Raw genomic sequence first — 14,094 nt, 5'->3', positions numbered from 1 at the left:
TAGAAGCATGGCTATAGGCCGAGGGTGAAGATAATGTAACTAGTAGAACATGGCAGACTTTGATAGATGCTGTGGAGGGAACAGGAGACTGTGCAGCTGCTGAAAGGATACCTGATAAACTAAAAACCCTTTAGGCCTTTACATTATTGCCCTTTAATTAATAATGATAATAGCATAGTACAATTTTAATTATTATGAGTTAGATCTAAAATGATTCAGCTAGTAGATAATTGTGGTCATTTTTCAAGGGCTGTCAGGTTTGTTCCACTACACAAGAAATGGAAAGAATCGTACCACTAAGTCTACTATATAAACTCTGTTAGTAAGTTAATAAAAAATAACACACCAGTACACAGCCAAGAATTTTACTTTGAATCATGACTGATATCAATCAGGATCAGCATTGATACATTCCTGTATCATGGATTTTGGGCAGCCTGCAAAGCAATGAGTCTAGTATACAATCATGATGATCATTTATGATACAACCATGCTGGAGTACGGCCCTGGCTTCAGCCAGAGCAACAGACATGATTCAACATTGATGCCAGTCAGGGCTGTATCAAAATAGACATCAGGCCTGAATCATTGACTTTGGGTAGTGGCCTGTATCAGAGATGATAATTCTTGGCTGTGTAGGTGTATCCACCCACTTTATAACTGTTTACTGTTCTCTGTGTGTACGTGTTCAGTGCAGTAATGAGCTTCATTCCAACCCTCTTGCTGTTCTCCTTACAATTAATTTACCTAGCAGAAGGTGAGTGTTTAATTAACTTTGTAGCTGATGTACTTTACTCTGACATAAAGTAACTCTATAACAGTATAGTATATATATATAGCCCTGTGACACATATTGTAATGCTGTTGTCATCAGGCCTAGGGGTAACAACAAGTTCATGTAAATGATGAACCAATTAAAATAACTTATAACATAAAAGTAGACTATAGTGGTAGATCCAATATGCAAAAGCTAGTGTAATCCAATTTTTGTGGATTTCTCATCTCGATCGCTAAATAAAAGTCACAGTAAAAATTTCCAAATATAGCTACAGTAGTGCAAAGGTGTAGTATTTATGGCTATTATTAGTTCTTTATAGTCTTTCAACATCTGTTAACTTTTAGGGTTGAACATTCGTGATTTAGATAATGTGATACAAAATTTAGAGGACGCACAATTTAATACAGCAGATTGGGATAAATTAGGAAGAAAACTTGGTCTGCATAAAAATACACTGGATGTGATTAGTGTAAATGAAAGAGGTGACGTTGATAGGTGTTTTACTGAATGCCTTGTAAAGTGGCTGAGCAGAGCTGATGATGTTGATAGCAAATGTAATGGAAAGCCAAGTTACAGTTCACTTGCTGATGCTCTTGACCAGATGAAGAATAATAAACACCAAGCTGACTATATAAGTGAGTGCAAAACAAGATTGTTATCTTACCTAGCATATTTATTGTCATGCACATGCAATGGAAAAGAGTTTTTGGCTTAACAGGTGGCATTGCACAATTGTAATTGAAATAATAAATCAATAACAATTCAACTAGCAGCAATTTTATTTGCCATTTAATAGATTATTGACAATACTTAATATTAAAGCAGTATAACTGGTACTGCTATGCATAAAATTAAAAATTTATTAATTGTATATGTAAATTTACAGTATATTTTACTATTTTAGGAGGTTTATCACGAGGAAAGAAACCAGCTAAAAGTATGGCTAAATGGAACTGTAATTGGTAGATTTAACTATTCTCTAATCTAGGGCGGAAACTTGATCCTGCCAGCACTAAGAAATGTGGTTCTGAATACAAATATAATGGTAATATAACCTGTTGAAATGATTTGATTCCTGTAAAGGCTCTCTACTAGGCTGAAAGCAATAAATAAATTTTGTCTTCAATGAAACCCTAATTAGCTATTGAAACACAGCTTCAAAAGTCCCTAAAACAGCTTGTTACTACAGTTGTAGAATCCAGACAACACACAGCCACACAATAGATATGGGAATTCCTCCAGATAGCACAGCTGCTACTCATAAAACCACATAATGAAAACTTTTTGATAGAAGCATGATACTATAGTCTATAAAAATAATGATCCTATATTAATGGTATTCTAGATGGAGAGTCTGAAGCATGTGCAGCTGATGAGGAAACTGATGGACCCCCGCAAGGTAACCAATACAGTAATATTCTACACACAACAATAGTTTATTGCATAATTATAATACTTTATTCCTTTTATTACAGTAATAGTAATAGTTTTTTAATAGTCTATACATCATACATGCGTAATTATACTCACAAAATAATTCAGATCATGCTTATGTAGTTTGTAAGCTGGCTTATAGTTGGCTGTAATATTAAGTTGCAAAACAAGGAGCTTTGCAAATTAATATTACTCATGCAGCTCCATGCTGTGATAAAAATAAAACAATTAAACTATAGAATTATATAAAATCACACACACACACACACAATAATACAAGAACATTATCTACATTCAAAAGTCATGTGGTTTTTTTAGACCTACCAGACTGGCAGTATGATGATAAAATCATAAATCGTGTCCCTGAAACTCAAGAGTTTCATAAAGACCTTGTTAAAGATATTGAAATCCTACTTATGCCAGCCACTACAAGTGAAGAAGACTTAGTGGTGTATTATCTGAAGAAATCATCTAAAAAGGTCATTGAAACATACATTGATGGTCTGAGGATATACATAGGACATTATGGAAAAAGCAAGGTCATTGTTGTGATGACCGCACCAGATAAGAGCAGGCAGGGTCCAATTCACGCTGGTGTCATCACATCAAAAATGTTAGAAAAGTTTCTGAGGATCAAATATGTTGTTGCTGTCGGTGTCTGTTTTGGAATGGATCCAGGAAAGCAGAAGTTAGGTGACGTTATCATTTCAGGCACGATCTGTGATTTCACAAATAAACGTGAAGGGTTGGGTGAAAATGAGTATCAGAGAGGCCCTCAACACCAAGTAAAGCCAGCTATTCTAAACAAATTCCGACCTACTCATGGTTTTGAAATGCCACACAATATTACAGTCTCTACTGGTGTCCTTATATCTACAGGCAGTCTGATCGATAATCCTGACGTTAAAAAGAAATTGCTTGACCAAAAACCTGATGCTATTGCAGGAGAAATGGAAGGAGCTGGAATAATGACTGCTATTGATTATGCTCCTGAACGTGGTGTTAGTGCTATTGTCATCAAGGGTATTGGTGACTGGGGTGATGGTGACAAAGAAGCCACTAAAAAATGGAAGCCATTTGCAGCCCGTGCTGCTGCCCATTATGTGTATGCTGTACTAAATAAATAACAATAACTAACTGACTAAATTTAGGTTAGTTTTTGTAATTATAAAATTTTCATAATCCAGAAAGTTAAACAAATTATTGTTTGAACAATTACAAAATGGTAACCAGTAGCAGAAATATAATATACTCTATATGGCTGAGCCTGATATGTTTGATAATGATAAGTTTTTTGTTGTTTTTTGGTATCAAAAGGAATACTTAGTAATGCATTACTGTGTGTTTGTTGTGATAAACTCAATGTCAGTTTTCATTTCCAAAAGGATCAGATCATGCATGTTTTTCGCCGGCCAATTTTAGAGTAACTTTAAAAGTTCATAAAAAATTTGATCGGAGCCAGCTCAAACTTTCTACACAACATAAGTACATGTATATGTATCAGGAAATGTAATAGAAATGGACCTTTTCATTTTTGGCAAAATTTGGCCAAAGTCCCTGTACAGTACAGGGACTTTGGCATGATTTGGGAACAACTTTATATCCAGCATAATGAAGCTCCTTGCAACATTGCCTTATACTAATAACAGCATTATATGCAGTAGAGTATAATCCTATATGTTATGTTTATACATTCATAGTAACTCCTAAAAAGGAATAAAAATAAAAAACAAATAAAAGTAATAAACACAAGGGCGTATATAGACAAGTGCTTACGATTGCCATTGGTAGGATAAATTAATTAATAGTGGCAACACAGGGTTGCACAAAGAAAGATCACTAGATGATGAAGATTATCAAATGGTATCAAAAACTCTACAAAAAAATTATAAGACAAATTCCCTACCCGCTGCCATGTCACTGCCTATGCCTATCAAACAAAGTCAAATGAAGTCAAACCAGTATATAAAAGAGTGGACATAATAAAGAAGTTGTAATCTTGTTCATTGACTCAGTTAAGAGATTTTAACTTGATTGGGAGGGACGGCAGGAAAATCTATGAGTAATAACATCACTACAGAACCAATCTATTGCATAAGCTTACCGCCACACAGTGATATTCTGAAAATTCCAAGCTAAATCTTGAAATCTAAATATCAAAACAAAGTAATGCATTGTAGAATAAGCATATGAAACTGACCAATGCAAAATTCAGAGCAACTGCTAATTTTTTTCAATGGAAGATGAAGATAGCTATAAAAAAAGTCTAATAACTTGATTTATTTAGCAAATAACATCAAAGTACATGGGTTTATTTTTTGGTCCATTGGAATGCTAACACTATACACTTATCATAATTAGTACTGACCATAGCCTATCATCCTTGTCATTTTTCAACACAACACAAGCACAGAGTAAAGTGCAAGAAAAAAATTCTTACTTTTCAATAGACATATTGTTAGCCATCATTTGACATGTGTCTTGCAGCAAATTTAAATGGTCAGGAGGAACAAACTCTTCGTATAGTAGATCTAAAAACAAAAATGACAAACAAAATTGCCAAAAACAAACACTGCCAGATGATTATAATATATATATATATGTGTGTATTATATATCATACTAAACAGGTCTATATACAAAAATATAGACCTGAGGTGGGTGTCCAAGGATGTGATATAGCCCTTGGGCCTAAGGCCCTTGGGCTATATCACATCCTCTAACACAAACCAAAGGTCCTATATTTTGTATATGCGACCTACTAGTATACTATATAATATACATATATATATATATATGTGTGTATACATTGTACATAGTACATACTTACACAAAACAAAACCCACCTTCTCTTTCACAAAGCTCACTAATGTCATTTCTAGGAAAATTTAAAATTAAGCATTTATTACTGATAAATTACCTTTCTCGAGTGGAGAGGCTAACAGCTTGCATTGTGATTGTAGGTTTAAATTTTGACACCTGAGGTTCTAAACATTCTTCAGCAGAAATCTCACTGTGCATTATGCAATAGGGATCCTCTTCTCTATTTTTTAAAGTTTCTTCTAAATTTGAAGCAATTTCATTTTTACTAGCAGTGAGCTCTTCTTGCAGCTGGCTCAGTTCTAAGTTTTTGGCGCTCAAATCATCTTTAAGATATGCAAACATTTTGTCACGCTCCATGAGTTTATCTGACAGCTGTTGAAGCTCTTCTTTGTTGTTGATTAGCTGACGATTCATTGACAATGACTCATTGTTGGCTTCACGCAGTTGGTGTTTGAGCTCTTGAATCTCTTCCTCACTACTCAAAATGATTTGATTAAGAGTCGCTTCTTTTTTTAGCCTTTTTTCATTATTAGCACGAATAACCTGTATCTTTATGTGTAGCTCCTTTTTCAAATCGTACACCTTCTTTGTCATCTCATCTAAAGCACGATCTTTGTCTTCTTTCTCTTTTCTTAATTTTCTTTTTTCTTCTCTTAATTCTTTATTTACCTTTTTAATAGTTTCGTGATCTCTGAAGAAACGGGTCTGGCTTTTACAAATCCTATGGTAGTCTGTATCGTACACTAAAGGTTGTATGTGTCTGGATCTCTGCTGCTTTCTTTTTTTTTTGACATACCGGCGGTAATCACAGAACTTCGTAACTATTAAAAACATGGCTATTGAGCCTATTGAGCTCATGATCCATAACTGCCATGATTGAATGCTGCCTACATAATTACTTGAATCTAAAGTAAGAATATGAACAAGTAAATAAAAATGACTACACTGACCAAAAATTGATGTTTGCTGACAATTAATTTTTTCATCTTTTTGATTAGCTGTTTGTCTAGATTCCTGCTTTATTTTTACGATAACAGGTACATCTTTATCATGAGCCACTGAAAATCAAAAAATTATACACATTTAGCTATGCACAAACTGCATAACCTCTCACCTTCTTTCTCCTCTTCCTGTGGTAACTTAATTACAGTAACTCCTTTATCCTCTAGCTTTTTCAATATCACTGGATCTTTGAGATCTCTCATGACATCATCAAGGACAAAAGGTAGTATAGCATAAGTGATGATGACACAATTCTTTCTTAATTCTTTAAAAATTGTATATTGCGCCCATGAGAATTCACCAAAGGTTGAGACCCAGGTATAAACACTAGTGATTAACCAAGGTTTCTCAAGACGAAAGGTAACATAAGGTAAGCCAAGAGGAGCAGTAGGAGATAGATCAGACTGTTTTTCAAATAAAGGTATCAGATGCTTGAAGGAACCTGCACTTAACAATTTTGCATATTCTTTTTCATATTCAAAAAAACGTTGCTTGAGCTTATCATCATCGACAAGTTCAGATAGATCCTTCAATAGCTTGTAATTGAGATAACCAATAAAATCATAGTCACGTAGAAAATCAAAAAAACTTTTTAAATCCTTGACCTTCTTAAGAATATCAATGCAGGGCATCAAACTTTTAGCGACACGAGCTTTTCTCTTTAAATGTCCTTCTACCAACTCTTTTGCATTGTCTACATTAAATTTATTTCTTTCAAGTGCATTTTTCACAGCAACAACAAGATGCCCAAATTGATTCAGCAATTTATTAGCAATGTCTCGTAGCATAAAAACTTGATCAATTCTGTGCTCAAGATCATGAACACCTGCAACAATACATAAAACTACTCCGTTTTTAGCTCTTACCTGGGTTAACAATGGCTGACTGTGTTGAATCATGCCCTATGAAGAAACATACAATGTATTAGAAATGTCACTATGTTGTGCTTATCTAACCTTCACTGGTATGCAGTTTTGGGTGTGTGGCTAATATTGAAATTTTATTTAACATAAAATTAATAAAAAATTAATTTACTTTTCCTTTCTTTATTAATACCATCAGCTACAGCATTCTCTCCTATTTCTCTAAGAGCAGCTATCAGTGCATCTATTGTTGGGTTCTTCACACCATCAAATTTACGCAACCATCTAGCCAAACACTCCGTGAAACAACGATCTACTTGTCCTTTATGTTCTTGCTCAATGATCCTCAGTGTATTATCAAATAATAGAAGACGTAGACCAAGTTGATAATACGATGCTTTGTTGTACTGATGTCTCTCAAGTAATGCAATCACTTGATTTAGATCATTGCTATCTAGATATAATAATAAAATGACAGTATTACTAGGTGAACCCTACACTAATGATAATATCAGAGGAAAATGATTCGATCTACATGAATAAAATTTTAGACAGTGGCCATGGCAAATGACTGCAATGGTGCTGCCCCTACTATCCGATCACAGAGCTAGCCTCTGTGATTAGTCTCGCGTGGCCAGACCTGACCATTCCCCAGCCTACAGTCAGTCAGTCATTTGGGAGCACCCAAATGACTGTAGGCTCAGTACTAGGCTAGGATACTGAGTCTGAGACCATAGGCGGCTGCAGGCCTAGGCATTGGGGGTCATTGCCTAGGTTAAAAATTAGACCGGAAGTAGAAACAATGCTATTTAACCCTTTTACCACACCCCTTTAATTAGAAATGCCTAGGCTGAGTTGGAATTCTGCAGCCGCCAAAGTCTGAGACTACCCCCCACCCCTAAGGCCCACTTTTCAAAAGTTCCTGAAGGGATAGAACCTCAGATTATATATATATATTATATTTTTTTTGGTACTGAGGATCAGATCTATTATTATTACATTTTAAAATCCTTTTTGATGTAGATCTAACTCAAAATCAAGCTGTTAAGTCATAATAAAAGCTTGTCAAAAGTATTGACGGTATTTCTAAATATCCTGAAGCAGAACTGCTCACCTAAGGTCCTTCCAGTCAGAATAGAAGCATGATCCTCGGCAGGATCAGTATAGCAAACCTTCTGTAACAAAATTCCACAGAATATATAGCAGTACAAAACCAGCATTATGCAGGGCTTACTCACTGAAATAGCAAGCCGGACCCACCCCCTTTTTGAATATTTTTTGGTAATTTTTTTATAATAAAAATTATTGTGTAAGCTGGTTTTGTCAAGTATATCTATACATAGCAATAAAATTAATTTTTCTAAATAAAATAACAATTTACAATGTCCTTGTTTATGTTACTAATGAAGGTAACAATAATAATGAGAGAGAGAAAGAATAATAGATAAAGAGTAACTACACAAAGTTAATTCAGAATCTTAGTAGACATTAATTCAAACATGGTCCTCTAAGTGCATAACGTTGATTACATCTCATTTCAAATGAAGCTGTAATTTTCTTCCTTGCTTGGTTAAAAAGAGTTAATAGGATTTTAGAATATACAATATAAAGGCACTTAAGCTATAGTCCAATTGAAAAGGGATAATAATACATGATATAGTGATAAAAAAAGTACAACGATATCGTTCCTTTTAATACTACAGCTGCTTTTATAAGCTAGTCCAACATACACTAGGTAACTTTGTCGCCAGAACTTTTGATGCTGTCAGGTAACTTGCTTTAATGAAAGTTGAGAGTCTTTCTACTTTATACAAAACATGTTGCAACCAACTACATTAAAGCTCTGACCACAAGTTGAAAGTTGCCAATCTATGTCGGGATTAAGTGAAGTTCATTGACAGGTGCAGGAAAAGGGAATGGAAGAAATAAAGGAGACACAACCAGCCGATCTATAAAAGTGTATAAAACATCAATATACAAATTATATAATTATTGGACAGGCTTACCACGATACTTTGAAATTTCCAAGCTATATGGTATAAACTCCATAGGAGGTACATCTATTAACAATATTACATTAATACACAGTAAGACAGTGTATAGTAACACTGACCAGTGGATACTTGAGAACAATAGCTGGTTGCTTCCATTGCAATATAATAATAACTGAAATGAAAGGAAATTATCATTAAGTAGCTGCTTATCAAAGGACAAAAGATCAGTCATTATGATCAATTTGAATGCTAAAGGTCAGCCTCTTAATGTAATACACACAGAATGTAATAATAATTTGTACAATTTTGAGCAAATTAAAAAATTCGTAAAAAATCCAATTTTGATCGGAACCAGCTCAAATTTTCTACACAACATAAGTACATGTATATGTATCAGGAAATGTAATAAAAATGGAGAATTCTCTAGTTTTCATTTTTTGCGAAATCGGGCCAAAGTCCCTGTACTATAGTACAGGGATTTTGGCCAAATTTTGAAGCAAGTTTAAAAATTTGTAAAAAATCTAAATTTGATCAGAACCAGCTCAAACTTTCTACGCAACATAAGAACATGTATATGTATCAGGAAATGTAATAAAAATGGAGAATTCTCTACTTTTCATTTTTTGCGAAATCGGGCCAAAGTCCCTATACACACACACACACATAGATGACCACACAATCATTATGCTTACAAATTCCATTCATCAATTGACTGGTTGTTTGTCACTAAAGCATGATGGCTGTATTGTGAATTATAATGATCAGGAGAAACGAAGAGCTCTCCTTCATCTAAAAAACAATAATGAAACCATAATAACAATTGGCTATAGTTGTGTCAGCCAGTGTGCACAAGTGTCACTCACCATCTCTTTCAGAGAGCTCACAAACGTCACTCCTACAATAAAATAAACTTAATAAACAAATAGTATAACATACCCTTCCAAGCTATAGCCATTGTTGGACTGAAACACAGGAGCAGAACAAACTACTACCTGTGGAGGAGGTAAGCACTTTTGACAAGTTGCATTATAAATTGCGCGATCCTCATTTGTAAAAACATGTTCTATCGCTGTTCTGAGTGCTTCCTCGTGATGCCATAATTCTTGTTCTTTATTGTTTAAAGTTTCCTCCAAAGAAGCCACTTTATTCTTACTAGCAGTGAGCTCTTCTCGCAGCTGGCTCAGTTCCAAGTTTTTGGCACTCAAATGATCTTCCAGAGATACTATTGCTACATTATGTTTGGTGAGTCTATCTTCTAAAGAAGTGACTTCATTCTTGTAAGTTTCAATATTCTCTTGTAGTTCACATATTTGAGACTCCAGTTTTTGATTGTGGTCTGCAAATGCCTCCGATTGCTGCTGTGTCTTGATTAATTGTTCATTTAGAGATGATGACCGATTATTTGCCTTATTAAGTTCGTCTGTGAGGTTATTAATCTCTTCTATTTGCCTCAAATTTTCTAGTTTACGCTGGTCTTTTCACTTCAACGCTTCCTCTTTCAAACGTAGCTCCTTGGCATGCTTCTTTGTCATTTGAGCTAGAGCAAGATCTTTGTCCCTTCCTTGCTTCTTTAATTTCTTCTTCTCTTCCCTCAAATCAGCAATAGTTCTTTTACTGGCTTCGTAATCTTTCGACAAACGGGTTTGGCTTTCACACAATTCATGGTACTCTGCTGCATTGTGTACATTAGACTCAGATTTTTGGCTGGAATTTTGCTTCTGTTTCTCCTTGACATGACAGTAACATTTATATGCTGCAAATATAACAGAAAATATCAAGCACAAGACAATTTGCCACTCTGTGCTTTCAACTGCATAATTAGTGACAAAAATTACAGCAGCAAAAGAAAGTGATCCTACAATTAAATGTAACAAGAATGAAAATGAAAGTATTTACAATACTATGCACTGTTAACAGTATACACTGTTACATTCTTTTGGTTGTGGTTTATGTTATGCAATAAATACACACTATACAGATATACAGATAATAAATACACACAATACACACTATAAATAGTGTGTATTGATTTTGTTCTGTGCTGGTTATGAGTTAGTGTTGTTCTCTCTCTCTCAGTTTTTCTCCTTTAATAATAATCAGCTCATTAGTTATAGCATAACAGCTATTGCCTACTCTCAGCGTTAAACTCTCACAAGTATAACTTGTACTGACCAAAAATGCATCAATAAATAATAGCCAAATAAACACTCCACAATAGAAAGATATGCAACTTAGTTTGTAAAATAAATATACCGTATAAATGGTTTTTTTAGGGTTACAAATTTTGCGAATTTCGCGGATTCCCTCCTGATTTGCGAAAATAAAATCTGCAAAAATGAATTTAATACGGTACCCGCATGGCACACGTGGTAGAATTCGCAAAATTAAAATCCACGAATTTGAATTTTAGCAGATTTCATGAAATATAATTCTCTTGAAAAAAACCACTCATACAGTATTCAGTCTAAAATTACTAACTGAGTGAGCCATACAAATGATTACAATAATGATATTCATTCATAATAAATTATTCTACCCTATATGGTATCCACCCACGATGTAAATTACTGACGGCAAGAAGGCCTCAAGATCAAAAGAAAATCAAAGGCGGTGACACCGCCTGGACATTTTTCTGAGCGCTACAAGGTACTACAGGCTTACAAACAGCATTTTTGGAAAGTATGGAGGCCAGACTACATCATATAGACCAGGTAACTCTTGCTGCAACATAGTTTTCTTGCTATGCTTCATTTCAGCACCTTGGGCTTTGATCTGCCTTTGATGTGGAGAGCTTCTTGCCGTCAGTAATTTTAATCGTGGATGGCTACCGTAAATAATTCATTCAAAATAGTCTTAGCACCTATAGGGGGTCTATAATCTGTGTTTGCATAATTAGCAAATAGGTATAGTAGGCCAGAGTGGTAAGCCACAGAGGGTATGCAAACAGGAAATTCCGCCGTTTAGATCTAGCTTCAATGAATTTCTCTTTCAAAAGAGACAGACATCAAAGAGAACATAATTATCAGCTCATAATTCCTACATCGCTTGTACTTTATTATAACACATAATGATGTGCTAATTATAACAGATCTGTCATAATGACATTTTTACAATAATTCAACAAAGGGCCAGAACAAAAAAAACTAACCTAACAGATTCCAGAGAAAACACGAGACTAAGCTCTTCACTCGCTTTACGGCCATTACCAGCAGCGATAAATGGCATAATGGACCAAGAAGAAGTGGGACCATGGTGAAAAGAAGCGGAGCAGGTTATAACACTACTAACACACTGAAGTTATAAAAACCCAGAGTTATTCTACTTATTCAGAACGTGGGGAACACGTGCAAATAAACCGATGGGATAATTCAATTTTAAATTTGAACAGTGAGTTGTTCTACTTATTCAGAACGTGGGAAGCACGTGCAAACGAACCAATAGTGAGATGAATTCAATTTAAATTTGAAAAGTGAATTATGTGTTTTAAAAATAGTAATAAATTGTAGTTTTGTTCAAAAATTAATATTAAAATTGAATATGCACAATAATTAGTGAAAGTTTCACTTTTCAAGGTGAGCACAGCTTCAGTGTTATATCTCCACGGAAACGAGTTAAGGTTTCCACAGCAACTTTATGTGAAATATTCTCAAAACTGATTCCATTAACAGATAGTATAACATCACCCTGTCTGATCCGCCCATCCCTAGCAGCTGTACACTCAGGGATCACTGAGCGGATACATATAGGGAGGTCCCCATTAGGACTTCCCTTACCACCAGCCACTGAGAAACCTAATCCTTTAGGACCCCGAGTGAGCTTAACGTAACGTAAACTAATAGAAAGAGAATAAAGAAAATATTTAAAAAGATACTGCAACAAAAAAAACAAAGAATAATAATTGAAGCAATTAAGAAAGGATGTAATCCTTCTACCGAAGAGTGGATATCCACTCCTGTTCTATCCCAATAAGCATAATAAATTGCTGATTCAACAGTAATGAATACTATTTTAAATAATTACTGTGAAATTGCCCAAGCCAGACCAAACCCATCTTATGTCAATGTTCCTCAAATGAGAGAAGAGAGAGAGAGAGGGAGGGAGGAGGAGAGAGAGAGAGGAGGAGGAGGAGAGAGAGACAGAGAGAGGGAGGGAGAGAGAGGGAGAGAGGAGGAGGAGGAGAGAGAGAGGAGGAGGAGAGAAAGAGAGAGGAGGAGAGAGAGATTTGAAGACTAACTTGGTTCTATGATGGTCAGACTGGTATCCTTCTCTCCCAATGTCCCTGTTCCCATACTGACTGTTACCAGGAGGAGGAGGAGGAGGAGCAGGAGAGAGTGATGCTTCAGGAAGACTCTGTCCCACCACGTCACGATATTGAGTCTGCTGTATGACCCCGTGATGATGTCTAGGGGAGTAGCTGTTGTCCTGATAGGCGGAGGAAGGGGCGGGGTCTAGTCTCATGGGTGTGGCTTCAGATGAAGCGTATGGGGGCGGGTCTATTGGTCGCTGTAACCTGATTGGTGGAGATGAGGGATTGTATAGTGGAGGAGCTCCAGCTAAAATAGAATAACACAATTACTGATAATTAAATAAACATCATGTTGTACATTGTACATAAGTGTTGTGTTATTTTTGCTGGTTCAAAAATTATAATGAAAGTTATTTTTAATAATTACTGTGAAACTACCCAGCCAGACCACATTAAGGTCACATGTAAATGTACATGTATAATGTAACTATTCTAAAAAACATGCAAATCTAATGTACATGTACAGGTGTGTGTGTGTGTGTGTGTGTGTGTGAGAGAGAGAGAGAGTTACTTTTCTTGGTAGGTGACTGTGTTGACTGGTATAACTGGGTATTATGAACCACATGCTGTATAGTTAGTGAGACCCTACCATGACAGCTCTGGAGGGAGAGAGGAACAATAATAATGGAGGACAATACATTATAAATGGTGTGAATGTTAAAAGTTACTTGTAACAATGAGCTGACAAAGTCCTGGCCAGCCATTGATATATCTTCTCCATTAATGGCCAGTATTTTATCCCCTGGATGAATCCGACCGCTTAAATCAGCTACTTCATCAGGTAACTGCAGGAGAGAGAGAGAGAGGGAGAGAGAGAGGGGGGAGAGAGAGAGGGAGAGAGAAAGAGAGTTTTTAATCTTCTAAGTTCATGTGGAGTTAATACACTTACCACATC

General features: G+C 35.4%; 4 protein-coding genes across 4 annotated transcripts in view; 1 reads left to right on the top strand and 3 right to left on the bottom strand.

Annotated features, from left to right (window-relative positions):
* The window catches only part of LOC109584296 (uncharacterized), a 21,390-nt gene extending 17,998 nt beyond the window's left edge, over positions 1-3,392 (top strand). The window contains exons 5-6 of the mRNA XM_019999980.1: positions 2,124-2,177; positions 2,531-3,392. Of these exons, the coding sequence (XP_019855539.1) occupies positions 2,124-2,177; positions 2,531-3,339 (863 nt within the window). The 3' untranslated portion in view covers positions 3,340-3,392. The remainder of the gene's footprint in view (positions 1-2,123; positions 2,178-2,530) is intronic.
* Positions 3,393-4,139: 747 nt separating this feature from the next.
* LOC109584291 (uncharacterized) lies at positions 4,140-8,119 on the bottom strand. Its single transcript, XM_019999971.1, has 12 exons — positions 8,014-8,119; positions 7,093-7,353; positions 6,993-7,022; positions 6,903-6,938; positions 6,149-6,862; positions 5,985-6,092; positions 5,132-5,939; positions 5,058-5,089; positions 4,653-4,743; positions 4,413-4,465; positions 4,317-4,361; positions 4,140-4,268 (listed from the first exon to the last, which is right to left on the bottom strand). Exons 1-11 carry the CDS (start codon positions 8,117-8,119, stop codon positions 4,348-4,350), a joined length of 2,253 nt encoding a protein of 750 aa, XP_019855530.1. The 3' UTR covers positions 4,140-4,268; positions 4,317-4,347.
* Positions 8,120-8,615: 496 nt separating this feature from the next.
* Positions 8,616-10,371, bottom strand: LOC109584290 (uncharacterized; the record flags this gene model as incomplete). The annotated part of the gene is made up of 6 exons (XM_019999970.1): positions 8,616-8,848; positions 8,906-8,959; positions 9,013-9,065; positions 9,586-9,682; positions 9,757-9,788; positions 9,830-10,371. Coding segments are annotated over 6 exons (858 nt in total), but the record flags the coding sequence as incomplete, so codon positions are not given.
* Positions 10,372-12,270: 1,899 nt separating this feature from the next.
* LOC105313776 (multiple PDZ domain protein-like) overlaps positions 12,271-14,094 on the bottom strand; it is a 13,786-nt gene continuing 11,962 nt past the window's right edge. The window contains exons 25-28 of the mRNA XM_019999969.1: positions 13,868-13,984; positions 13,711-13,798; positions 13,128-13,446; positions 12,271-12,725 (exon numbers count right to left, since the gene is read on the bottom strand). Coding sequence (XP_019855528.1) covers positions 12,461-12,725; positions 13,128-13,446; positions 13,711-13,798; positions 13,868-13,984 — 789 coding nt within the window. The 3' untranslated portion in view covers positions 12,271-12,460. The remainder of the gene's footprint in view (positions 12,726-13,127; positions 13,447-13,710; positions 13,799-13,867; positions 13,985-14,094) is intronic.

Source organism: Amphimedon queenslandica, unplaced genomic scaffold (genome assembly GCF_000090795.2).
Source record: "Amphimedon queenslandica unplaced genomic scaffold, v1.1 AMPQUscaffold_13224, whole genome shotgun sequence".
NCBI classification, from domain to species: Eukaryota; Metazoa; Porifera; class Demospongiae; order Haplosclerida; family Niphatidae; genus Amphimedon; species Amphimedon queenslandica.
This window is presented reverse-complemented; position numbering and strand designations above follow the sequence as displayed.

What these genes read in the sequence shown, in the direction of transcription:
- LOC109584291 (XM_019999971.1), bottom strand. Translation starts at nt 8,119, where the DNA reads ATGCTGGTTTTGTACTGCTATATATTCTGTGGAATTTTGTTACAGAAG. An exon ending in AAAACTGCATACCAGTGAAG is followed by an intron (nt 6,939 to 6,992) that starts GTTAGATAAGCA and finishes GTTTCTTCATAG; the next exon opens with GGCATGATTCAACACAGTCA. An exon ending in AACAATATGTCTATTGAAAA is followed by an intron (nt 4,466 to 4,652) that starts GTAAGAATTTTT and finishes CTTTTTTTATAG; the next exon opens with CTATCTTCATCTTCCATTGA.